General features: G+C 42.5%; 1 protein-coding gene across 1 annotated transcript in view; it reads left to right on the top strand.

The window, feature by feature from the left end:
* Positions 1-26,405, top strand: part of zanl (zonadhesin, like) — a 103,692-nt gene that overhangs the window by 9,252 nt on the left and 68,035 nt on the right. The window contains exons 8-46 of the mRNA XM_086286196.1: positions 197-338; positions 739-935; positions 1,124-1,262; positions 1,789-1,905; positions 2,180-2,304; positions 2,741-2,886; positions 3,328-3,471; positions 3,601-3,708; positions 5,517-5,686; positions 6,209-6,411; positions 7,100-7,244; positions 7,511-7,704; positions 7,794-7,935; positions 8,098-8,342; positions 10,425-10,573; positions 11,688-11,816; positions 11,903-12,041; positions 12,241-12,382; positions 12,784-12,980; positions 13,169-13,307; positions 13,853-13,969; positions 14,244-14,368; positions 14,805-14,950; positions 15,392-15,535; positions 15,665-15,772; positions 17,575-17,744; positions 18,267-18,469; positions 19,158-19,302; positions 19,569-19,762; positions 19,852-19,993; positions 20,156-20,400; positions 22,477-22,625; positions 23,740-23,868; positions 23,955-24,093; positions 24,293-24,434; positions 24,836-25,032; positions 25,221-25,359; positions 25,773-25,889; positions 26,164-26,288. Coding sequence (XP_086142322.1) covers positions 197-338; positions 739-935; positions 1,124-1,262; positions 1,789-1,905; positions 2,180-2,304; positions 2,741-2,886; positions 3,328-3,471; positions 3,601-3,708; positions 5,517-5,686; positions 6,209-6,411; positions 7,100-7,244; positions 7,511-7,704; positions 7,794-7,935; positions 8,098-8,342; positions 10,425-10,573; positions 11,688-11,816; positions 11,903-12,041; positions 12,241-12,382; positions 12,784-12,980; positions 13,169-13,307; positions 13,853-13,969; positions 14,244-14,368; positions 14,805-14,950; positions 15,392-15,535; positions 15,665-15,772; positions 17,575-17,744; positions 18,267-18,469; positions 19,158-19,302; positions 19,569-19,762; positions 19,852-19,993; positions 20,156-20,400; positions 22,477-22,625; positions 23,740-23,868; positions 23,955-24,093; positions 24,293-24,434; positions 24,836-25,032; positions 25,221-25,359; positions 25,773-25,889; positions 26,164-26,288 — 5,988 coding nt within the window. The remainder of the gene's footprint in view (positions 1-196; positions 339-738; positions 936-1,123; positions 1,263-1,788; positions 1,906-2,179; positions 2,305-2,740; positions 2,887-3,327; positions 3,472-3,600; positions 3,709-5,516; positions 5,687-6,208; positions 6,412-7,099; positions 7,245-7,510; positions 7,705-7,793; positions 7,936-8,097; positions 8,343-10,424; positions 10,574-11,687; positions 11,817-11,902; positions 12,042-12,240; positions 12,383-12,783; positions 12,981-13,168; positions 13,308-13,852; positions 13,970-14,243; positions 14,369-14,804; positions 14,951-15,391; positions 15,536-15,664; positions 15,773-17,574; positions 17,745-18,266; positions 18,470-19,157; positions 19,303-19,568; positions 19,763-19,851; positions 19,994-20,155; positions 20,401-22,476; positions 22,626-23,739; positions 23,869-23,954; positions 24,094-24,292; positions 24,435-24,835; positions 25,033-25,220; positions 25,360-25,772; positions 25,890-26,163; positions 26,289-26,405) is intronic.

Below are 26,405 nucleotides of genomic sequence, written 5' to 3'. Positions count from 1 at the left end.
TGTTCATGTAGAGGATAGTGCACATATAATGAACAAATGTGGAACCAGTCCTTATTCTGAGCTTGTTGTATTTGTGTATGTGTGTGTGCATTCAGGGTGAAAATGTGATATTAGTAATAGTGGAATAATTTGAATATGTGGTTTTAGATGGTCACACAATATAAAGCATTGTAACAAAGTGATTGTTTGTTCTCAGAATTACTTCAGGGACTGTGTCTTTGACTTGTGTGAGCTGGATGGTGCCAAGCCCATTTTGTGTGAAGCCATTGAAGCCTATGTCAATGAATGCCAAGATCGTGGGGTCAACCTTGGACCATGGAGGAATGAAACCTTCTGCCGTGAGTATTGGAAGGACAAATGATTTAATTTAGTAGTAAAATATCTTTAGGTATATCATTAGGTAAAAATCAGCTTGGCTGAGTAGTTGGGAGAAAATAACACAAAGAAGTTTATGTCAGTTTTGACTTGTGGAAGAGTACTTCATACGGGCTTCCTACTCACTAAAGTTAACCGAGGGAGTGCTGCTTTAGCATACCTAGTTGGGCAGACAACATATGCCAAGAGGCTGCAGGAGACTGGGTTACCACCAAACTCAAACAATCTAGTTACACGGAAGACAACACAGCTGGAAGTGCCAAAGACGTATCTCTTTTCTTGTGAAAAGCTGTCATTTTATATTTTAACCAGCACATACTTTTGTTTCCTATCACTAACTTCAACCTCTTGTGGTCTGCTTAGCACTGAGCTGTCCCCCAAACAGCCACTACGAACCTTGTGCAGATCCTTGTCAGGAAACATGCTTTGGAAAACCCCCCTCCTGCTCTGGTCCCTGCTCTGAGTCCTGTGTGTGTGATCCCAGCTATGTCCTGAGTGCTGGCAAGTGCGTTAAGGAGAACATGTGTGGCTGCAACCACACGAACGGCCAGTATTATGAGGTATGGTGAAGTGGGTCTGATAGGCCGGCAGTGAATCATTTGGTCCTTTGTATTTCAAGTCAGGTCACTTGCAGTCTCTTTATGTCCTCTCTAAAACAACATTTTCATACATACATGCATAAAATGATCTACAAAGAATCATCTGTGCCTGCTATGCTTAATTGTCAATTTTGTTGTCTGTTTGTCAGCCTGGAGAGGAGTTTTTTGAGGAAGACTGCAAGCGAAAATGTTGGTGTGGTGCAGCTGGAATTACCTGTGAAGCCTCTGAATGCCCCCCAATGCATGAATGTAAACTTCAGGATGGAGAGCTGGGCTGCTATCCTACGAGTATGTTTGTAATGTTCACACCTAAAAAAACACAGCAAAGCTGTAGCCATTATATTCTAAGTAGGTTTCCAGATCTCATGGGTTGGACTGCCAACCTGAAAAGTTTTGCAACTGTGTTTGACGTGATGCTGTAGACTTTGTCAAAGTTCTCAAACTAGCATTTTCTATCCCTGCTCTAATATACATAATTAGATTGAGTAATGGAAGATAGAGAAGCACAAACCACAGGTGTCTTTTACTTTCAATAACAGTGAAATATTTATGTGTGTGTTGCTGTTATGTTTCTTTTGCTCTCTTCTGTACAGTTTGTCTATAACAACACGTGTTACATGCATTTCTTTATAATACAAAATCACAGAGTTGCAGAAAATTTTTGTCTAGTCAGGAAAGGATATATTCCTTGCATCTATTTTAATGCCAGTACAAGTCCAAAGCAGCAGTGAACTGCACTGTTATTAGGTAATTGTTCTACAGTGGCTTCATCTGTGTTTCAGTCTGATGTTCCTGATGTTTTTCCCTCTCTCAGGTTTTCAGGATTGTGTAGTTTCTGGGGATCCACACTACAACACCTTTGACAAGAAGTACTACAGCTTCATGGGAACCTGTACTTACACACTGGCCAGAAGCTGTAGGAACAGCACAGGTACACACTATTTTGAGACATTTATTCATTAAGATGTTTGGGTTTCATTGCACCTGTTCTAGTCTTGCCACACCACACACACAAATGAAAGTTTAAATGAGCTAAATTTACTCATTTATTATTTTCATCGCAAAGCATCACAGATGTTGTTTTCATTCACGTTTGCTGCAAAGAGAAGACACTGAATGTCAGTGGTGGTTTGTATGTTAATGCCAATGTTCACCTTTAATATAAACACACAATATTCCTGATTGTCGTGGTCTTCCCTGTGCAGGCCCTTGGTTCTCTGTGGAGGCAAAGAATGAAGAGAGAGGAGTTGCAGGAGTGTCATACCTGAGGAAGCTATATGTGACAGTGGATGGAATTACTGTGACCCTGATGAAGAGCAGTAGAACACTGGTCAGTATGTGAATGAATTACTATCTCTTATATTTCCCATCTTTAAGTAAAATGTGTGCCAGCAGACATCCCACACAGTAGTTGTATCATCACCATGTATGTCTTATGTCTACACATAACTGACATTTTAGCAAAGAACTCAAATTATATCTTTAGTTACTTTGTTGTTAACAACATGTAAAAACAACAAAACAGATTTTTCCCATTTTGTCAGTTGAATCTATGCCAAAGATAACACAGTGTGATAGGCATAAAGCAATGTCTTTCTTGCTTGTTAAAACTATACAAAGTCTGTTTTTGCCTGATATACTGCACATTGCACACTCTTTGTACTTTTATACTCCCTGACCTGTCCACCAATTAGACGTTTACACAGTCTGTTTAACATCTTTATATTCTTATGTTCTTAACATCTTTTTCTTCATCACTGAATCAGGTGAACGGAGTACGGGTGGCTCTGCCCCACTCCCCCTCTCCTCTCATGTCTATTAGTCTTGCTGGTCAGTTCATCACGCTTCAAACATCCTTTGGCCTGAGGGTGCGTTGGGATGGAAACCATTATGCCCAGATCTCAGTTCCCAGGTTAGTATAAATATTGGTTTGAACTATTTTGATATTGTAGAACTTCTTTTTATTTGCTTCACACATTCATACAATACACCTGACCACTGTCTCCATTGCTCCATCATTCTTTTTTTGATGACCACTTTCCTCCGATGCAACCATAACCTAACGATCTGAAGAAACTCTGATAGATAACGATCTAAACTGCTGAACATCACCAGTTGTTTTATGTATGTTGTGAAAACAAAGCAGTCCATTTGTGTGCATATTGTGGACTTATGCAACTTTTAATATATACTAACGATGCCCTGGTTTATTGTATCAGGGATCTTTGCATTCTCTTCATTTGTTTCTAGAATTACAATAAAAGGCCAAGCAACACCTTATTAAACATTGCAAATATTCTTAAGCTTGTCTTATTTTAATCCTACATATCCTACCTTGACTTTGTTCTACCAGCTCCTACTATGACCAAATGTGTGGCCTTTGTGGTGACTATGATGGGAACCCAGACAATGACTTCACTAAACCAGATGGCACTGTGGCAGGAAATAGTAATGACTTTGGGAACAGCTGGCAGACCAAAGACGATGAAGATGACTCGTGAGTTCCAACATATCTATCTTTCTGTCTTTTGGATTTCTTCTGGTTATGTCTTTCGTTACCTTGATGTCGGACTCTTTCTGACAAACTGAAGAGGATGTAACTGTGTTTTGTATTTGTGTTGACCAGATGTACCCCAGGAACAAAGCCTGATCCAGACTGTGACCCCAATTTGGAAGCTGAAGTTGTAAAACCAGAGAAATGTGGTAAAATTACAGACCCTACTGGACCCTTCCGGTAAGAATTCACAACCCCTCCACTTTTGGTTATCGACTTGGTTAAACTGATGGGATTCCTGGGTTTTTACAACGTTTTTTTCCTGACCTTATAAAATCATGAAATAGATGGCAGCATGCCTGGTAATCACCCAACTGACCTGTAAAATATGAATAAATATTTTCAATACTATTACTGTAATGCTGTAATGAACCCTTCTGGCACTGGGATGCCAGTTTCGTTCTTTGTCCCTCATTCTCAAACGCAGCAGCAAGTTTTTACCAATGACTTGCCAGTTTATCTCTATCTATCGTTGCAAAACACCTGGAATACCAGGTTCTTTCTATAACCCTCCTTTGCAAATGCAACAGTGAGCTTTTGGCACCAGGATGCCAAGTTATTATTCCTCATTTGCAAATGCATCAACAAGGTTTTCTACCCAGGAGATTCCAGTTTCCCTTCCCCTCTATCCCTCCCTCGCACAATGCAGCAGCATGCTTCTTGGCACTAGGATGTCAGGCTTTCTTTCTCTATCCCTCCTTCACAAATGCAGGAGCAAGCTTTTAGCACCGGGTTGCCAGTTCCTCTTCTGTCCCTCCCTTTTTCACAAAAATGCAGCAGCATGTGTTTTGGCACAGGAATGCCAGGTTCTCTTTCTCTGTCCCTCCTTTGCAAATGCACCAGCAAGCCTTTGGGCCTGGGATTCTGGGTTACTTTCTCTGTTCCTCCTGTACAAATACAGCAGCAGGCTTTTAGCACTGGGATGCCATGTTTTCTTTCTCTTTTCCTCCTTTACAAATCCAGCAGAATTCCCTCCCTTTTTCACAAAATGCAGCAGCGTGTTTTTTGGAACCTGGAAGCCACTTTCTCTTCCCTCTTTCCCCAATAACTTGGATGCCAGGGTCCATGCATCTATCTATCTTTCCCAAAACATAACAATGCACATTCCTGACACCGTATTGCCAGTCTTTGTCTCCATATCGATCATTTTCAAACACAGCAGTAAAAGCTTTTACGAGCCGTCAAGCCATTGCCTGATGTCTTAAAATACAGACATGCATCCATCCAGCCTCCACACCAGTCGAGCCACGTTGCCACTCGATCAGGGGTTCTCCTCATTCATCTATTAAGGTCTTTCGTTGTCTGAAATCTGCTTTGTGGTCTTCTCCCACCATTCCTTCATAATTTTCCAAGCTCAACCACTCCACTCTCTGGAATCCTTGACCACCTTCTCTCTGCGCTTCTCTTTTGTCCTGCTTTCCTTCTTCCACCTCAGCCGGTAGCGGCAGATGGCTGTCCTTCCATGGGAATGGTTTTGCCAGAAGTTTCTTCCCGTTAAAAGGAGTTGTTCCTTCCCAATTCCCAAAGTGCGTGCTCATAGGGAGTCATATGATTGTTGGGTTTTCTCTGTAGGTATTATTGCAGGGTCTACCTTACATATAAAGCACCTTGAGGCAATTGTTGTTGTGATTTGGGGCTGTATAAATAAATTGAATTGAAAAATTGAATTATTCCTGCAGAGGTCTTTCACCTTCACAATGCACAGTTATTGCTGCTTCTAGGGGATGTCTTCTTTGGGGATCTGCCAGCCCAGGAGCCGCTGCCAGTCCACAGCGAGACCTTCCCCAAACCGCAGTTCAATTCATGTTTAAGCCATTCACCTTTATTCAATGGCCCCATCTAGTGAATTGTTGCTAAACTTATGCAACAATTGTTGACTGTTTCACCACCAATTGTAGCTTGTTTGTTTGTTCGAACTCAGATTTTCAGTATATATGAGCCTCTGCCTTTTCCTACCTAAGCTAAGTGAGTGCTTTTCTCTGTTACAGGGAGTGCATCAGTGTAGTTAATCCCACTCCATTCTTCCAAAGCTGTGTGTATGACATGTGTCAGTTCAATGGCCAGCAGCACGTGCTGTGTGACCAGCTCCAGGCCTACACTGACGCATGTCATAGTGCTGGAGCCAAAGTCTACCAATGGAGAACTCCAGACTTCTGCCGTAAGTTTGAATCTGAGATATACCAAATATATCTAAAAGATATATGATATATAAAACATAGTCACAGTGATATCACCCATTGGCTTGATAAGCCCCATTCTGAAGCATAAATGAATAAAGACTTGAATAATACCTTTTCATTTTGGAAAAATGAGCCTTCAGCATTTTCCCTTTTAAATGGGGTGCATGCCATAGCTTCTCCATTTGGAAGTTGTCTCCACCTGTAAATATAACCACGATATATTACATCCTGCTCACCAACATTATAATTGAACTTATAATCATATTTATAATTGTATAGGGAGGAGAGTTTAAGATACAGTGCACAATGCTGAAACCAATGTAAAATATTCAATGCAGTTAATATTATCCTTGCTTTCATTTATGACACTGAGTTAAATCAATATGAGATACGTAGGTGCCCTGTCTTTGAATCATCGTACTACCCACTCCCTTCTCTGTTGCTATTTGTCCACCATTGTTCCCTCTCATTATTGTTCATCCCTGTGTTTGTCCACACAGCTCTGACCTGTCCTCCCAATAGCTCCTACTCCCTTTGTGTGAGTTCATGTCCTGAGACATGTCTTGGTGTGGTGGGACCACCTGGCTGTGAGGAAGTGTGTGTGGAGGGTTGTGAGTGTAACCCTGGCTTCATTCTCAGTGATGACAAATGTGTGGAACTGAGAGACTGTGGTTGTGTGGACCCCAGTGGAACCTATCACCCTGTAAGTGGAAACAGCCTCCAAACAATTAAAACCATATTCCATTTACCTTTAAAATGTGCTAAGCTCATGCTAACATCATTTTCAGTTCTCTTTATAACTTCAACAGGAGAGACGCCAAGAGACACAAAGACCCTACAGTACAAAAGAAATTAAAACTCAACTAAATTAAGGGTGCATAGACTGCAGAGAACTGTTGGCACATAAATATTGGTTTTACAACAAAGATTTTTACTTTCAACTTATCAAGCACAGATTATATTTATTATACTGTATTTTACCTGAATTTAAAAGACACTGGTGTTATAGAATTTGTATTTATGTCATAGCATTTACATACTGGTGCCACCACAATTAGCAAGCCCAAAATCAATAAATAAATGAGTAAAGGTTGGCCTAATTAGTTAGTGGCATACAGAATCCCTGGTTTGCATCCAAATGTATATTTATCATTTTGATCTTTATATTCGTGTGATGTATAAGAGAGAATGTAAAAGGAGTCTGCAAAGAAAGGCGTCTGGACTTCTTTAAGTTGCTTGAAGACTTAAAGACTTAAAGAAGTCCAGACGCTTTTCTTTGCAAGCTCCTTTGACTACGATGACCTGGATGACTGAGAACCTTCACAGACATATAAGAGAGAATTACATGACAAAATTTTGATTGTTTTTTGCATTCTGTGTACATTTGTCAGGTGGGCGATGACTGGTACTTGGAGGGTTGTGAACAAAAGTGTATGTGTCACAGTGGAGGTCTGCTACAGTGTCATAACACCAGCTGTAACCCAACTACTGAGAGCTGCCAACTACAAGATGGAGAATATGAATGCCACCCTCTGGGTATGTTAATCACACAGCTTCACATAGAAATAGCTGCATGAATGCATGGATGTGGATTACAGTGTCAAGTGCTTTATCCGACTGGCCCTAGAAATGCAGTAAATAAATGCAGTCATTTTAGCAACAGGCGCTCCAAACCTCCACTGTCTCAACTGATGTTGTTAGTTTGGACTGAGTTTGTTAACACTGCATAATAACTTCCTACCTTTTTAGTTCCTGAAAGAGTATCTGCTCATTTTCCAGTAATCCTTTTTCTTTCTACCCAGACCTGTGTCCTCCTAACGCAGAGTATATAGAGTGTGGTCCAGCTTGCATTCCTACATGTATGGAACCCTCTACCAACTGTTCTGGCTCCTGCATCACTGGGTGTTTCTGCAAACCAGGCTTTGTCTTCAAAGGACGGCACTGCGTGCCACTGGACAAGTGTGGTTGTTTAGATGACAACAATAACTATTATGAGGTCAGATGTCCTAGTTAGTACTGTGTACAGTGTACATTTAAAGACATACAGTATACTTTCTCAGTACTGATTGTTTTCATTTTATCCAGCCTGGTGAGATAGTATTTGGAGATGGCTGCACAAAGCTGTGTCGCTGTGTAGGGAACTACACTTTGGAATGTGTTGATAACTCCTGTGACCCCACTGAAGAGTGTCGAGAGGTTAATGGTGTTGCAGGCTGTTATCCTAAAGGTAATAATGTTTGTTGACTTTATTGTTGTTGACTTGATTTAATGCAGTGTAATAAATTACATCTGCACAAAGAGCACCTTGTGTTGTGCTTTACAGTCAGTCGGTATAACTTGATAGTTGACAGTGTGGAAATTACAATTTTCTCATATATTATTCCTTTAGGTACATCCACATGCATAGCATCTGGCGATCCACACTACACCAGCTTTGACAAACGCAAATATGACTTCATGGGCAACTGCAGCTATCTGATGTCTAGTCCATGCAATGACACAACTGTGCCCTACTTTGAGGTCCATACTGACAATGAAAACCGGTATAACAGGCCGACCATCTCCTATGTGAATGCCGTACATGTATACGCACAGATGATAAAGATCTCCATTCTCAAAGGTGGCACTGTGCAGGTAAGACATGAGAGGAAGAAACAGGATGTTTTGCATGTGAAAACCAATCACGCTTTCACGTTATCAGGCACTACTGCATTACAAACAAACATCATTCTGTGGTACAAATCACTGCACATGCTCAGGAACACTTCTGAAAACCACTGCAATTGACCATGGAAAGAAACTTGCACTTACACTTAACACTTAGTTCCTCCTACGCCGAGCGACGCATCGGGCAGCTAACAATCTCCATCGATGACGGTCAGGGGCGAATGTTTCAGCTTCGTCCCAGGCGATGTCGACTGTTTTCAGATCATCCATAAACATTCGACGCCATGTGATATTTGGTCGGCCTTGCTTTTGCTGGTTCTGCCAAAGGCTTCTTCCTGTTAAAAGATGCCTCTGTCACCAAAGTGCTTGGTCAATGGGGCATATGATTGTTGTTTTTTTTCTCTGTATGTATTATTGTAGGGTCTATCTTAAAATATAAAGCACCTTGAGGTGACTGTTTTTGTGATTTGGGACTATATAAAAAACATTGAATTTAAATGAATTGAATTGGAGACGTCGGAGGACACCGGCAGCCTTCCCTACTTTGGAGTTTACATCTTGATCAGAGATCCCATAATTCGAGATGATGCTGCCCAGATATGTGAAATTTTCCAACTTATCAGCACGTTATTGGTTGATTATGACGGGAACATGGGCAGTTGTGTAGCCAACTCCGAGTACCTTGGTTTTCTTGGCGCTTATTCGTAATCCGACTTCCTCACCTCCCTCTGCAAAGCTGCAGTCCATTCTTGGAGGTCTTCCGTAGTCGAGCCCAGTAGGGGCCCAGTAGCCAATTCAAAGGAATAAGGCAAAGCACTTTCCCGGGTACCGACAGGAGCGTGATGCCCCGGCAGTTGTTACAGTCACCCAAATCGCCTTTCGGGAAGTTTGGTGATAACACCTTTTGCCCATTCATAGGGTACACGCGATGTTGTCCAGCAGGCATTTAGGGGTCTTCTAAGGGCGCCATCCAATCATCTGTCTGGACGCAGAACCGGGAGTTGGAGCAGAGACCACAAAAGGCGTATACAAACTGCTGGGGGACTCCATATTGACGTGGGATAGCCCATAGAGTCGGCCGGTGGACGTTGTCAAAAGCTTTCTTGAAGTCGTTGAAATTACCCATTCATAGGGTACATGCGATGTTGACCAGCAGGCATTTAGGGGACTTCTAAGGGCGGCATCCAACTGGGCTTTGTCGTCCTTCAGCATTGTGGGGAGGAACTCGTCCAGGCCAACATCGCTGTCTTGACTTCGGCGTTGCTAATTTTTCCGATATCGAAAGGAAGAAGATCCATGGAGGGTGCAAGTTCTTCGGCCTCGAACAAGTGGAGTGGCTCGGGCTGGTTTAAAGTATCGCAGAACTGTTTGGCTCAACGTTGGTCTTGCTCAGCGTCAGTGAGGAGGACTCGTCCATTTTGTCTCGGATTGGGACAGAGCGGCCACTGCGAGCCCCTGTTAGATCGTACAATGCGATTTAATATTCGGGTATCGTTCTGGTCGACTGTTTTCTTGTGCATTCATGCCTTTGGCTTCGATCCACTTTCGCTTGCCATGCCGGCAGCTGCGTTTAACATGTCGGGCATGACATTTACAGACATCATTGGCATGAGAAATGGTAAATGGCCTGTATTTATATAGCGCTTTACTAGTCCCTAAGGACCCCAAAGTGCTTTACATATCCAGTCATCCACCCATTCACACACACATTCACACACTGGTGATGGCAAGCTACATTGTAGCCACAGCCACCCTGGGGCGCACTGACAGAGGCGAGGCTGCCAGACACTGGCGCCACCGGGCCCTCTGACCACCACCAGTAGGCAACGGGTGAAGTGTCTTGCCCAAGGACACAACGACCGAGACTGTCCAAGCCGGGGCTCGAACCGGCAACCTTCCGATTACAAGGCGAACTCCCAACTCTTGAGCCACGATCGCCCACTAAAGGAACGTTTCTTTTCAGTTACAGATAGTAATGTTGTGACATGGGTAATTAAAAAATGAAAATGTTGGCCAGATTTGATGTACTCTGCCTATTTTCCCATACAGGTTAATGGGACCAATGTCAATCTGCCACTGTCTCCGTCCCCTGGTATTTCTGTGTTCAAGTCAGGAAAACACTACACTGTCTCCATGAACTTTGGTGTGACGGTTCGCTATGATGGAAACGCCTTCATGGACATCAAAGTAATCGAAGAGTGAGTGAAGACCAAATTCATGGTTTCCTTATAAAGTGGTGTTTTAATCACAAGTTCACCAGTCCAGAAATCTACATCCATACTGATACAACTAAAACTATATGTTATGCGCCACGGCGCGCGTGCACAAAAGGATCCAGATGCAGACTCCGCGCTAACAGAAAAGACACTTTATTGAAATAACGAAAGGCGACCCGGGAAAACTAGAGAGCAAAACAAGAAACTAAAAACCCGGGGAATAATGACACGAGGAAGCCAGGATCGGGACCATGGGAGGCTGCAATAGAAAGGGGAGATGATTACTAGGGAGCCGGAAAGTAGGGAAAACACATCAGGACTTAGTTAGAGTAGGGGGCTTACGATGGAACGGGACTGTGGGAGCTCGGGAGGGAAGTGTGGCAGTCCGTGAGCAGAAAGTCCGTGGAAATAGCGAATGGGCCAGATGATGCACCGAGTGATCCAGTTGAGCCGGAGGACAGGCAGGTGGCAGACGCCGAGTCGAAACCTGGACACAAGTAGGCAGATTAAACACAGTTCCAACCAGAAGGGAATGCACGCTTTCGTGGAAGTCTAGTTACCACTGTGGGGGGACTAACGGACTGGCGTGGAGCCTTCCATCAGTGCCGGGTTCAGTAGATCTCCGTGTAGTCACCGTGATGGAGAACAGATGTGCCGGTGATAGCCCGGGGGTGTGGCTACCCGAGCGTCACGCATTCCTCAGACACAGGACCACGGACCATGACACTATATCACATTTTCATATACTGAACATGACTCCTTTATCTGTAAGGAGTAGTAAGGTGATAAAGGCAGAGATTAATGACACAGCTAGGATATTTTATTTAAACAATTTAGCAGGGGCAACACAAACAGCTCCCTCAAAATTTCAAGATAAAATCACACAAAACTTCTAATTTCCTGACTAATTAATTCTATGCTGATGCTATCAAACACATCAAATGTACATGTCTGATCTTTTAGTCTTACTAATGTGTGGGGTTTAGTCTACTGCTGAAAAGAAACTTGGCTGCAATTAAAACACGTTGTAGTTCTGGCTTACTTGTTAGTCTTTCTTGCATAAGACTCTAACACAATCATTTTCTGCAATCTGCAGCTATCAGAACAAGCTGTGTGGCCTGTGTGGCAACTATGATGGAGATACTAAAGATGACTTCCGCAAACCAGATGGAAGCTTAGCTGAAAATGCCAATGACTTTGGACACAGTTGGAACATGAATCCAGAGTGAGTATTGCAGAGATGCAAGTGTAAAGAAACATTTACCATTGACAAAAGACAAATGTTCTTAAGATGATGGTCTGTCTTGACAGATGTAATGAGAAACCCAACACTACGATCCCTGAGTGCAATGAAGAAGAACAGGAACTGTATGAAAGCTCTGGATATTGTGGCATTCTGCTGGACAAAAATGGACCTTTTGCTGTGTGCCATCCCAAAGTCAACCCCAATGTATGTTCATGTAGAGGATAGTGCACATATAATAAACAAATGTGGAACCAGTCCTTATTCTGAGCTTGTTGTATTTGTCTATGTGTGTGTGCATTCAGGGTGAAAATGTGATATTCGTAATAGTGGAATAATTTGAATATGTGGTTTTAGATGGTCACACAATATAAAGCATTGTAACAAAGTGATTGTTTGTTCTCAGAATTACTTCAGGGACTGTGTCTTTGACTTGTGTGAGCTGGATGGTGCCAAGCCCATTTTGTGTGAAGCCATTGAAGCCTATGTCAATGAATGCCAAGATCGTGGGGTCAACCTTGGACCATGGAGGAATGAAACCTTCTGCCGTGAGTATTGGAAGGACAAATGATTTAATTTAGTAGTAAAATATCTTTAGGTATATCATTAGGTAAAAATCAGCTTGGCTGAGTAGTTGGGAGATAATAACACAAGAGAGTTTTTGGTCAGTTTTGACTTGTGGAAGAGTACTTCATACGGGCTTCCTACTCACTAAAGTTAACTGAGGGAGTGCTGCTTTAGCATACCTAGTTGGGCAGACAACATATGCCAAGAGGCTGCAGGAGACTGGGTTACCACCAAACTCAAACAATCTAGTTACACGGAAGACAACACAGCTGGAAATGCCAAAGACGTATCTCTTTTCTTGTGAAAAGCTGTCATTTTATATTTTAACCAGCACATACTTTTGTTTCCTATCACTAACTTCAACCTCTTGTGGTCTGCTTAGCACTGAGCTGTCCCCCAAACAGCCACTACGAACCTTGTGCAGATCCTTGTCAGGAAACATGCTTTGGAAAACCCCCCTCCTGCTCTGGTCCCTGCTCTGAGTCCTGTGTGTGTGATCCCAGCTATGTCCTGAGTGCTGGCAAGTGCGTTAAGGAGAACATGTGTGGCTGCAACCACACGAACGGCCAGTATTATGAGGTATGGTGAAGTGGGTCTGATAGGCCGGCAGTGAATCATTTGGTCCTTTGTATTTCAAGTCAGGTCACTTGCAGTCTCTTTATGTCCTCTCTAAAACAACATTTTCATACATACATGCATAAAAGGATCTACAAAGAATCATCTGTGCCTGCTATGCTTAATTGTCAATTTTGTTGTCTGTTTGTCAGCCTGGAGAGGAGTATTTTGAGGAAGACTGCAAGCGAAAATGTTGGTGTGGTGCAGCTGGAATTACCTGTGAAGCCTCTGAATGCCCCCCAATGCATGAATGTAAACTTCAGGATGGAGAGCTGGGCTGCTATCCTACGAGTATGTTTGTAATGTTCACACCTAAAAAAACACAGCAAAGCTGTAGCCATTATATTCTAAGTAGGTTTCCAGATCTCATGGGTTGGACTGCCAACCTGAAAAGTTTTGCAACTGTGTTTGATGTGATGCTGTAGACTTTGTCAAAGTTCTCAAACGAGCATTTTCTATCCCTGCTCTAATATACATAATTAGACTGAGTAATGGAAGATAGAGAAGCACAACCCACAGGCGTCTTTTACTTTCAATAACAGTGAAATATTTATGTGTGTGTTGCTGTTATGTTTCTTTTGCTCTCTTCTGTACAGTTTGTCTATAACAACACTTGTTACATGCATTTCTTTATAATGCAAAATCACAGAGTTGCAGAAAAGAAATTGAAATAATACAAATTTTTGTCTAGTCAGGAAATGATATATTCCTTGCATCTATTTTAATGCCAGTATAAGTCCAAAGCAGCAGTGAACTGCACTGTTATTAGGTAATTGTTCTACAGTGGCTTCATCTGTGTTTCAGTCTGATGTTCCTGATGTTTTTCCCTCTCTCAGGCTTTCAGGATTGTGTAGTTTCTGGGGATCCACACTACAACACCTTTGACAAGAAGTACTACAGCTTCATGGGAACCTGTACTTACACACTGGCCAGAAGCTGTAGGAACAGCACAGGTACACACTATTTTGAGACATTTATTCATTAAGATGTTTGGGTTTCATTGCACCTGTTCTAGTCTTGCCACACCACACGCACAAATGAAAGTTTAAATGAGCTAAATTTACTCATTTATTATTTTCATCGCAAAGCATGACATATATTGTTTTCATTCACGTTTGCTGCAAAGAGAAGACACTGAATGTCAGTGGTGGTTTGTATGTTAATGCCAATGTTCACCTTTAATATAAACACACAATATTCCTGATTGTCGTGGTCTTCCCTGTGCAGGCCCTTGGTTCTCTGTGGAGGCAAAGAATGAAGAGAGAGGAGTTGCAGGAGTGTCATACCTGAGGAAGCTATATGTGACAGTGGATGGAATTACTGTGACCCTGATGAAGAGCAGTAGAACACTGGTCAGTATATGAATGAATTACTATCTCTTATATTTCCCATCTTTAAGTAAAATGTGTGCCAGCAGACATCCCACACAGTAGTTGTATCATCACCATGTATGTCTTATGTCTACACATAACTGACATTTTAGCAAAGAACTCAAATTATATCTTTAGTTACTTTGTTGCTAACAGCATGTAAAAAAAACAAAACAGATTTTTCCCATTTTGTCAGTTGAATCTATGCCAAAGATAACACAGTGTGATAGGCATAAAGCAATGTCTGTCTTGCTTGTTAAAACTATACAAAGTCTGTTTTTGCCTGATATACTGCACATTGCACACTCTTTGTACTTTTATACTCCCTGACCTGTCCACCAATTAGACGTTTACACAGTCTGTTTAACATCTTTATATTCTTATATTCTTAACATCTTTTTCTTCATCACTGAATCAGGTGAACGGAGTACGGGTGGCTCTGCCCCACTCCCCCTCTCCTCTCATGTCTATTAGTCTTGCTGGTCAGTTCATCACGCTTCAAACATCCTTTGGCCTGAGGGTGCGTTGGGATGGAAACCATTATGCCCAGATCTCAGTTCCCAGGTTAGTATAAATATTGGTTTGAACTATTTTGATATTGTAGAACTTCTTTTTATTTGCTTCACACATTCATACAATACACCTGACCACTGTCTCCATTGCTCTATCATTATTTTTTTGATGACCACTTTCCTCCGATGCAACCATAACCTAACGATCTGAAGAAACTCTGATAGATAACGATCTAAACTGCTGAACATCACCAGTTGTTTTATGTATGTTGTGAAAACAAAGCAGTCCATTTGTGTGCATATTGTGGACTTATGCAACTTTTAATATATACTAACGATGCCCTGGTTTATTGTATCAGGGATCTTTGCATTCTCTTCATTTGTTTCTAGAATTACAATAAAAGGCCAAGCAACACCTTATGAAACATTGCAAATATTCTTAAGCTTGTCTTATTTTAATCCTACATATCCTGCCTTGACTTTGTCCTACCAGCTCCTACTATGACCAAATGTGTGGCCTTTGTGGTGACTATGATGGGAACCCAGACAATGACTTCACTAAACCAGATGGCACTGTGGCAGGAAATAGTAATGACTTTGGGAACAGCTGGCAGACCAAAGACGATGAAGATGACTCGTGAGTTCCAACATATCTATCTTTCTGTCTTTTGGATTTCTTCTGGTTATGTCTTTTGTTACCTTACTGTTGGACTCTTTCTGACAAACTGAAGAGGATGTAACTGTGTTTTGTATTTGTGTTGACCAGATGTACCCCAGGAACAAAGCCTGATCCAGACTGTGACCCCAACTTGGAAGCTGAAGTTGTAAAACCAGAGAAATGTGGTAAAATTACAGACCCTACTGGACCCTTCCGGTAAGAATTCACAACCCCTCCACTTTTGGTTATCGACTTGGTTAAACTGATGGGATTCCTGGGTTTTTACAACGTTTTTTTCCTGACCTTATAAAATCATGAAATAGATGGCAGCATGCCTGGTAATCACCCAACTGACCTGTAAAATATGAATAAATATTTTCAATACTATTACTGTAATGCTGTAATGAACCCTTCTGGCACTGGGATGCCAGTTTTGTTCTTTGTCCCTCATTCTCAAACGCAGCAGCAAGTTTTTACCAATGACTTGCCAGTTTATCTCTATCTATCGTTGCAAAAAACCTGGGATACCAGGTTCTTTCTATAACCCTCCTTTGCAAATACAACAGTGAGCTTTTGGCACCAGGATGCCAAGTTATTATTCCTCATTTGCAAATGCATCAACAAGGTTTTCTACCCAGGAGATTCCAGTTTCCCTTCCCCTCTATCCCTCCCTCGCACAATGCAGCAGCATGCTTCTTGGCACTAGAATGTCAGGCTTTCTTTCTCTATCCCTCCTTCACAAATGCAGGAGCAAGCTTTTAGCACCGGGTTGCCAGTTCCTCTTCTGTCCCTCCCTTTTTCACAAAAATGCAGCAGCATGTTTTTTGGCACAGGAATGCCAGGTTCTCTTTCTCTTTTCCTCCTTTACAAATCCAGCAGAATGCTTTTTGCAATGGTACTCCAGGTTCTATTTCTCTGTCTTTTTCAAATTTGCCAGCATACATCTGGCACCGGGATGCCAGTTCTTTTCCTTCATTTGCAGTAGCAAGCTTTTCTTCCCTCTATCTCTCCTGAGCAAAATGCAGCAGCGTGCTTTTTGGCACCTGGAAGCCAGTATCTCTTCCCACTTTCCCCAATAACTTGGATGCCAGGGTCCATGCATTTATCTATCTTTCACAAAATGTAACAGTGCACATTCCTGACACCGTATTGCCAGTCTTTGTCTCCATATCGATCATTTTCAAACACACCAGAATAGCTTTTACGAGCCGTCAAGCCATTGCCTCATGTCTTAAAATACAGACATGCATCCATCCAGCCTCCACACCAGTCGAGCCACGTTGCCACTCGATCAGGGGTTCTCCTCATTAAGCTATTAAGGTCTTTCGTTTTCTGAAATTTGCTTTGTGGTCTTCTCCCACCATTCCTTCATAATTTTCCGAACTCAACCACTCCACTCTCTGGAATCCTTGACCATCTTCTCTCTGCGCTTCTCTTTTGTCCTGCTTTCCTTCTTCCACTTCAGCTGGTAGCGGCAGATGGCTGTCCTTCCATGGGAATGGTTTTGCCAGAAGTTTCTTCCCGTTAAAAGGAGTTGTTCCTTCCCAATTCCCAAAGTGCTTGCTCATAGGGAGTCATATGATTGTTGGGTTTTCTCTGTAGGTATTATTGCAGGGTCTACCTTACATATAAAACACCTTGAGGCGATTGTTGTTGTGATTTGGGGCTGTATAAATAAATTGAATTGAAAAATTGAATTATTCCTGCAGAGGTCTTTCACCTTCACAATGCACAGTTATTGCTGCTTCTAGGGGATGTCTTCTTTGGGGATCTGCCAGCCCAGGAGCCGCTGCCAGTCCACAGCGAGACCTTCCCCAAACCGCAGTTCAATTCATGTTTAAGCCATTCACCTTTATTCAATGGCCCCATCTAGTGAATTGTTGCTAAACTTATGCAACAATTGTTGACTGTTTCACCACCAATTGTAGCTTGTTTGTTTGTTCGAACTCAGATTTTCAGTATATATGAGCCTCTGCCTTTTCCTACCTAAGCTAAGTGAGTGCTTTTCTCTGTTACAGGGAGTGCATCAGTGTAGTTAATCCCACTCCATTCTTCCAAAGCTGTGTGTATGACATGTGTCAGTTCAATGGCCAGCAGCACGTGCTGTGTGACCAGCTCCAGGCCTACACTGACGCATGTCATAGTGCTGGAGCCAAAGTCTACCAATGGAGAACTCCAGACTTCTGCCGTAAGTTTGAATCTGAGATATACCAAATATATCTAAAAGATATATGATATATAAAACATAGTCACAGTGATATCACCCATTGGCTTGATAAGCCCCATTCTGAAGCATAAATGAATAAAGACTTGAATAATACCTTTTCATTTTGGAAAAATGAGCCTTCAGCATTTTCCCTTTTAAATGGGGTGCATGCCATAGCTTCTCCATTTGGAAGTTGTCTCCACCTGTAAATATAACCACGATATATTACATCCTGCTCACCAACATTATAATTGAACTTATAATCATATTTATAATTGTATAGGGAGGAGAGTTTAAGATACAGTGCACAATGCTGAAACCAATGTAAAATATTCAATGCAGTTAATATTATCCTTGCTTTCATTTATGACACTGAGTTAAATCAATATGAGATACGTAGGTGCCCTGTCTTTGAATCATCGTACTACCCACTCCCTTCTCTGTTGCTATTTGTCCACCATTGTTCCCTCTCATTATTGTTCATCCCTGTGTTTGTCCACACAGCTCTGACCTGTCCTCCCAATAGCTCCTACTCCCTTTGTGTGAGTTCATGTCCTGAGACATGTCTTGGTGTGGTGGGACCACCTGGCTGTGAGGAAGTGTGTGTGGAGGGTTGTGAGTGTAACCCTGGCTTCATTCTCAGTGATGACAAATGTGTGGAACTGAGAGACTGTGGTTGTGTGGACCCCAGTGGAACCTATCACCCTGTAAGTGGAAACAGCCTCCAAACAATTAAAACCATATTCCATTTACCTTTAAAATGTGCTAAGCTCATGCTAACATCATTTTCAGTTCTCTTTATAACTTCAACAGGAGAGACGCCAAGAGACACAAAGACCCTACAGTACAAAAGAAATTAAAACTCAACTAAATTAAGGGTGCATAGACTGCAGAGAACTGTTGGCACATAAATATTGGTTTTACAACAAAGATTTTTACTTTCAACTTATCAAGCACAGATTATATTTATTATACTGTATTTTACCTGAATTTAAAAGACACTGGTGTTATAGAATTTGTATTTATGTCATAGCATTTACATACTGGTGCCACCACAATTAGCAAGCCCAAAATCAATAAATAAATGAGTAAAGGTTGGCCTAATTAGTTAGTGGCATACAGAATCCCTGGTTTGCATCCAAATGTATATTTATCATTTTGATCTTTATATTCGTGTGATGTATAAGAGAGAATGTAAAAGGAGTCTGCAAAGAAAGGCGTCTGGACTTCTTTAAGTTGCTTGAAGACTTAAAGACTTAAAGAAGTCCAGACGCTTTTCTTTGCAAGCTCCTTTGACTACGATGACCTGGATGACTGAGAACCTTCACAGACATATAAGAGAGAATTACATGACAAAATTTTGATTGTTTTTTGCATTCTGTGTACATTTGTCAGGTGGGCGATGACTGGTACTTGGAGGGTTGTGAACAAAAGTGTATGTGTCACAGTGGAGGTCTGCTACAGTGTCATAACACCAGCTGTAACCCAACTACTGAGAGCTGCCAACTACAAGATGGAGAATATGAATGCCACCCTCTGGGTATGTTAATCACACAGCTTCACATAGAAATAGCTGCATGAATGCATGGATGTGGATTACAGTGTCAAGTGCTTTATCCGACTGGCCCTAGAAATGCAGTAAATAAATGCAGTCATTTTAGCAACAGGCGCTCCAAACCTCCACTGTCTCAACTGATGTTGTTAGTTTGGACTGAGTTTGTTAACACTGCATAATAACTTCCTACCTTTTTAGTTCCTGAAAGAGTATCTGCTCATTTTCCAGTAATCCTTTTTCTTTCTACCCAGACCTGTGTCCTCCTAACGCAGAGTATATAGAGTGTGGTCCAGCTTGCATTCCTACATGTATGGAACCCTCTACCAACTGTTCTGGCTCCTGCATCACTGGGTGTTTCTGCAAACCAGGCTTTGTCTTCAAAGGACGGCACTGCGTGCCACTGGACAAGTGTGGTTGTTTAGATGACAACAATAACTATTATGAGGTCAGATGTCCTAGTTAGTACTGTGTACAGTGTACATTTAAAGACATACAGTATACTTTCTCAGTACTGATTGTTTTCATTTTATCCAGCCTGGTGAGATAGTATTTGGAGATGGCTGCACAAAGCTGTGTCGCTGTGTAGGGAACTACACTTTGGAATGTGTTGATAACTCCTGTGACCCCACTGAAGAGTGTCGAGAGGTTAATGGTGTTGCAGGCTGTTATCCTAAAGGTAATAATGTTTGTTGACTTTATTGTTGTTGACTTGATTTAATGCAGTGTAATAAATTACATCTGCACAAAGAGCACCTTGTGTTGTGCTTTACAGTCAGTCGGTATAACTTGATAGTTGACAGTGTGGAAATTACAATTTTCTCATATATTATTCCTTTAGGTACATCCACATGCATAGCATCTGGCGATCCACACTACACCAGCTTTGACAAACGCAAATATGACTTCATGGGCAACTGCAGCTATCTGATGTCTAGTCCATGCAATGACACAACTGTGCCCTACTTTGAGGTCCATACTGACAATGAAAACCGGTATAACAGGCCGACCATCTCCTATGTGAATGCCGTACATGTATACGCACAGATGATAAAGATCTCCATTCTCAAAGGTGGCACTGTGCAGGTAAGACATGAGAGGAAGAAACAGGATGTTTTGCATGTGAAAACCAATCACGCTTTCACGTTATCAGGCACTACTGCATTACAAACAAACATCATTCTGTGGTACAAATCACTGCACATGCTCAGGAACACTTCTGAAAACCACTGCAATTGACCATGGAAAGAAACTTGCACTTACACTTAACACTTAGTTCCTCCTATGCCGAGCGACGCATCGGGCAGCTAACAATCTCCATCGATGACGGTCAGGGGCGAATGTTTCAGCTTCGTCCCAGGCGATGTCGACTGTTTTCAGATCATCCATAAACATTCGACGCCATGTGATATTTGGTCGGCCTTGCTTTCGCTGGTTCTGCCAAAGGCTTCTTCCTGTTAAAAGACGCCTCTGTCACCAAAGTGCTTGGTCAATGGGGCATATGATTGTTGTTTTTTTTCTCTGTATGTATTATTGTAGGGTCTATCTTAAAATATAAAGCACCTTGAGGTGACTGTTTTTGTGATTTGGGACTATATAAAAAACATTGAATTTAAATGAATTGAATTGGAGACGTCGGAGGACACCGGCAGCCTTCCCTACTTTGGAGTTTACATCTTGATCAGAGATCCCATAATTCGAGATGATGCTGCCCAGATATGTGAAATTTTCCAACTTATCAGCACGTTATTGGTTGATTATGACGGGAACATGGGCAGTTGTGTAGCCAACTCCGAGTACCTTGGTTTTCTTGGCGCTTATTCGTAATCCGACTTCCTCACCTCCCTCTGCAAAGCTGCAGTCCATTCTTGGAGGTCTTCCGTAGTCGAGCCCAGTAGGGGCCCAGTAGCCAATTCAAAGGAATAAGGCAAAGCACTTTCCCGGGTACCGACAGGAGCGTGATGCCCCGGCAGTTGTTACAGTCACCCAAATCGCCTTTCGGGAAGTTTGGTGATAACACCTTTTGCCCATTCATAGGGTACACGCGATGTTGTCCAGCAGGCATTTAGGGGTCTTCTAAGGGCGCCATCCAATCATCTGTCTGGACGCAGAACCGGGAGTTGGAGCAGAGACCACAAAAGGCGTATACAAACTGCTGGGGGACTCCATATTGACGTGGGATAGCCCATAGAGTCGGCCGGTGGACGTTGTCAAAAGCTTTCTTGAAGTCGTTGAAATTACCCATTCATAGGGTACATGCGATGTTGACCAGCAGGCATTTAGGGGACTTCTAAGGGCGGCATCCAACTGGGCTTTGTCGTCCTTCAGCATTGTGGGGAGGAACTCGTCCAGGCCAACATCGCTGTCTTGACTTCGGCGTTGCTAATTTTTCCGATATCGAAAGGAAGAAGATCCATGGAGGGTGCAAGTTCTTCGGCCTCGAACAAGTGGAGTGGCTCGGGCTGGTTTAAAGTATCGCAGAACTGTTTGGCTCAACGTTGGTCTTGCTCAGCGTCAGTGAGGAGGACTCGTCCATTTTGTCTCGGATTGGGACAGAGCGGCCACTGCGAGCCCCTGTTAGATCGTACAATGCGATTTAATATTCGGGTATCGTTCTGGTCGACTGTTTTCTTGTGCATTCATGCCTTTGGCTTCGATCCACTTTCGCTTGCCATGCCGGCAGCTGCGTTTAACATGTCGGGCATGACAGACATCATTGGCATGAGAAATGGTAAATGGCCTGTATTTATATAGCGCTTTACTAGTCCCTAAGGACCCCAAAGTGCTTTACATATCCAGTCATCCACCCATTCACACACACATTCACACACTGGTGATGGCAAGCTACATTGTAGCCACAGCCACCCTGGGGCGCACTGACAGAGGCGAGGCTGCCAGACACTGGCGCCACCGGGCCCTCTGACCACCACCAGTAGGCAACGGGTGAAGTGTCTTGCCCAAGGACACAACGACCGAGACTGTCCAAGCCGGGGCTCGAACCGGCAACCTTCCGATTACAAGGCGAACTCCCAACTCTTGAGCCACGATCGCCCACTAAAGGAACGTTTCTTTTCAGTTACAGATAGTAATGTTGTGACATGGGTAATTAAAAAATGAAAATGTTGGCCAGATTTGATGTACTCTGCCTATTTTCCCATACAGGTTAATGGGACCAATGTCAATCTGCCACTGTCTCCGTCCCCTGGTATTTCTGTGTTCAAGTCAGGAAAACACTACACTGTCTCCATGAACTTTGGTGTGACGGTTCGCTATGATGGAAACGCCTTCATGGACATCAAAGTAATCAAAGAGTGAGTGAAGACCAAATTCATGGTTTCCTTATAAAGTGGTGTTTTAATCACAAGTTCACCAGTCCAGAAATCTACATCCATACTGATACAACTAAAACTATATGTTATGCGCCACGGCGCGCGTGCACAAAAGGATCCAGATGCAGACTCCGCGCTAACAGAAAAGACACTTTATTGAAATAACGAAAGGCGACCCGGGAAAACTAGAGAGCAAAACAAGAAACTAAAAACCCGGGGAATAATGACACGAGGAAGCCAGGATCGGGACCATGGGAGGCTGCAATAGAAAGGGGAGATGATTACTAGGGAGCCGGAAAGTAGGGAAAACACATCAGGACTTAGTTAGAGTAGGGGGTTTACGATGGAACGGGACTGTGGGAGCTCGGGAGGGAAGTGTGGCAGTCCGTGAGCAGAAAGTCCGTGGAAATAGCGAATGGGCCAGATGATGCACCGAGTGATCCAGTTGAGCCGGAGGACAGGCAGGTGGCAGACGCCGAGTCGAAACCTGGACACAAGTAGGCAGATTAAACACAGTTCCAACCAGAAGGGAATGCACGCTTTCGTGGAAGTCTAGTTACCACTGTGGGGGGACTAACGGACTGGCGTGGAGCCTTCCATCAGTGCCGGGTTCAGTAGATCTCCGTGTAGTCACCGTGATGGAGAACAGATGTGCCGGTGATAGCCCGGGGGTGTGGCTACCCGAGCGTCACGCATTCCTCAGACACAGGACCACGGACCATGACACTATAACACATTTTCATATACTGAACATGACTCCTTTATCTGTAAGGAGTAGTAAGGTGATAAAGGCAGAGATTAATGACACAGCTAGGATATTTTATTTAAACAATTTAGCAGGGGCAACACAAACAGCTCCCTCAAAATTTCAAGATAAAATCACACAAAACTTCTAATTTCCTGACTAGTTAATTCTATGCTGATGCTATCAAACACATCAAATGTACATGTCTGATCTTTTAGTCTTACTAATGTGTGGGGTTTAGTCTACTGCTGAAAAGAAACTTGGCTGCAATTAAAACACGTTGTAGTTCTGGCTTACTTGTTAGTCTTTCTTGCATAAGACTCTAACACAATCATTTTCTGCAATCTGCAGCTATCAGAATAAGCTGTGTGGCCTGTGTGGCAACTATGATGGAGATACTAAAGATGACTTCCGCAAACCAGATGGAAGCTTAGCTGAAAATGCCAATGACTTTGGACACAGTTGGAACATGAATCCAGAGTGAGTATTGCAGAGATGCAAGTGTAAAGAAACATTTACCATTGACAAAAGACAAATGTTCTTAAGATGATGGTCTGTCTTGACAGATGTAATGAGAAACCCAACACTACCATCCCTGGGTGCAATGAAGAAGAACAGGAACTGTATGAAAGCTCTGGATATTGTGGCATTCTGCTGGACAAAAATGGACCTTTTGCTGTGTGCCATCCCAAAGTCAACCCCAATGTATGTTCATGTAGAGGATAGTGCACATATAATAAACAAATGTGGAACAGGTCCTTATTCTGAGCTTGTTGTATTTGTCTATGTGTGTGTGCATTCAGGGTGAAAATGTGATATTAGTAATAGTGGAATAATTTGAATATGTGGTTTTAGATGGTCACACAATATAAAGCATTGTAACAAAGTGATTGTTTGTTCTCAGAATTACTTCAGGGACTGTGTCTTTGACTTGTGTGAGCTGGATGGTGCCAAGCCCATTTTGTGTGAAGCCATTGAAGCCTATGTCAATGAATGCCAAGATCGTGGGGTCAACCTTGGACCATGGAGGAATGAAACCTTCTGCCGTGAGTATTGGAAGGACAAATGATTTAATTTAGTAGTAAAATATCTTTAGGTATATCATTAGGTAAAAATCAGCTTGGCTGAGTAGTTGGGAGATAATAACACAAGAGAGTTTTTGGTCAGTTTTGACTTGTGGAAGAGTACTTCATACGGGCTTCCTACTCACTAAAGTTAACCGAGGGAGTGCTGCTTTAGCATACCTAGTTGGGCAGACAACATATACCAAGAGGCTGCAGGAGACTGGGTTACTACCAAACTCAAACAATCTAGTTACACGGAAGACAACACAGCTGGAAGTGCCAAAGACGTATCTCTTTTCTTGTGAAAAGCTGTCATTTTATATTTTAACCAGCACATACTTTTGTTTCCTATCACTAACTTCAACCTCTTGTGGTCTGCTTAGCACTGAGCTGTCCCCCAAACAGCCACTACGAACCTTGTGCAGATCCTTGTCAGGAAACATGCTTTGGAAAACCCCCCTCCTGCTCTGGTCCCTGCTCTGAGTCCTGTGTGTGTGATCCCAGCTATGTCCTGAGTGCTGGCAAGTGCGTTAAGGAGAACATGTGTGGCTGCAACCACACGAACGGCCAGTATTATGAGGTATGGTGAAGTGGGTCTGATAGGCCGGCAGTGAATCATTTGGTCCTTTGTATTTCAAGTCAGGTCACTTGCAGTCTCTTTATGTCCTCTCTAAAACAACATTTTCATACATACATGCATAAAAGGATCTACAAAGAATCATCTGTGCCTGCTATGCTTAATTGTCAATTTTGTTGTCTGTTTGTCAGCCTGGAGAGGAGTTTTTTGAGGAAGACTGCAAGCGAAAATGTTGGTGTGGTGCAGCTGGAATTACCTGTGAAGCCTCTGAATGCCCCCCAATGCATGAATGTAAACTTCAGGATGGAGAGCTGGGCTGCTATCCTACGAGTATGTTTGTAATGTTCACACCTAGCATTTTCTATCCCTGCTCTAATATACATAATTAGACTGAGTAATGGAAGATAGAGAAGCACAACCCACAGGCGTCTTTTACTTTCAATAACAGTGAAATATTTATGTGTGTGTTGCTGTTATGTTTCTTTTGCTCTCTTCTGTACAGTTTGTCTATAACAACACTTGTTACATGCAATTCTTTATAATGCAAAATCACAGAGTTGCAGAAAAGAAATTGAAATAATACAAAATTTTGTCTAGTCAGGAAATGATATATTCCTTGCATCTATTTTAATGCCAGTACAAGTCCAAAGCAGCAGTGAACTGCACTGTTATTAGGTAATTGTTCTACAGTGGCTTCATCTGTGTTTCAGTCTGATGTTCCTGATGTTTTTCCCCTCTCTCAGGCTTTCAGGATTGTGTAGTTTCTGGGGATCCACACTACAACACCTTTGACAAGAAGTACTACAGCTTCATGGGAACCTGTACTTACACACTGGCCAGAAGCTGTAGGAACAGCACAGGTACACACTATTTTGAGACATTTATTCATTAAGATGTTTGGGTTTCATTGCACCTGTTCTAGTCTTGCCACACCACACGCACAAATGAAAGTTTAAATGAGCTAAATTTACTCATTTATTATTTTCATCGCAAAGCATGACATATATTGTTTTCATTCACGTTTGCTGCAAAGAGAAGACACTGAATGTCAGTGGTGGTTTGTATGTTAATGCCAATGTTCACCTTTAATATAAACACACAATATTCCTGATTGTCGTGGTCTTCCCTGTGCAGGCCCTTGGTTCTCTGTGGAGGCAAAGAATGAAGAGAGAGGAGTTGCAGGAGTGTCATACCTGAGGAAGCTATATGTGACAGTGGATGGAATTACTGTGACCCTGATGAAGAGCAGTAGAACACTGGTCAGTATATGAATGAATTACTATCTCTTGTATTTCCCATCTTTAAGTAAAATGTGTGCCAGCAGACATCCCACACAGTAGTTGTATCATCACCATGTATGTCTTATGTCTACACAT

Source organism: Aulonocara sp. 'chitande type north' Nkhata Bay, linkage group LG3 (genome assembly GCF_057382095.1).
Source record: "Aulonocara sp. 'chitande type north' Nkhata Bay isolate Kocher_YH1m ecotype deep benthic linkage group LG3, A_spYH_male_GT1.1, whole genome shotgun sequence".
Classification (NCBI taxonomy): Eukaryota; Metazoa; Chordata; class Actinopteri; order Cichliformes; family Cichlidae; genus Aulonocara; species Aulonocara sp. 'chitande type north' Nkhata Bay.
The sequence above is the reverse complement of the archived record's forward strand: the minus strand, read 5'-3'. Positions and strand labels throughout refer to the sequence as shown.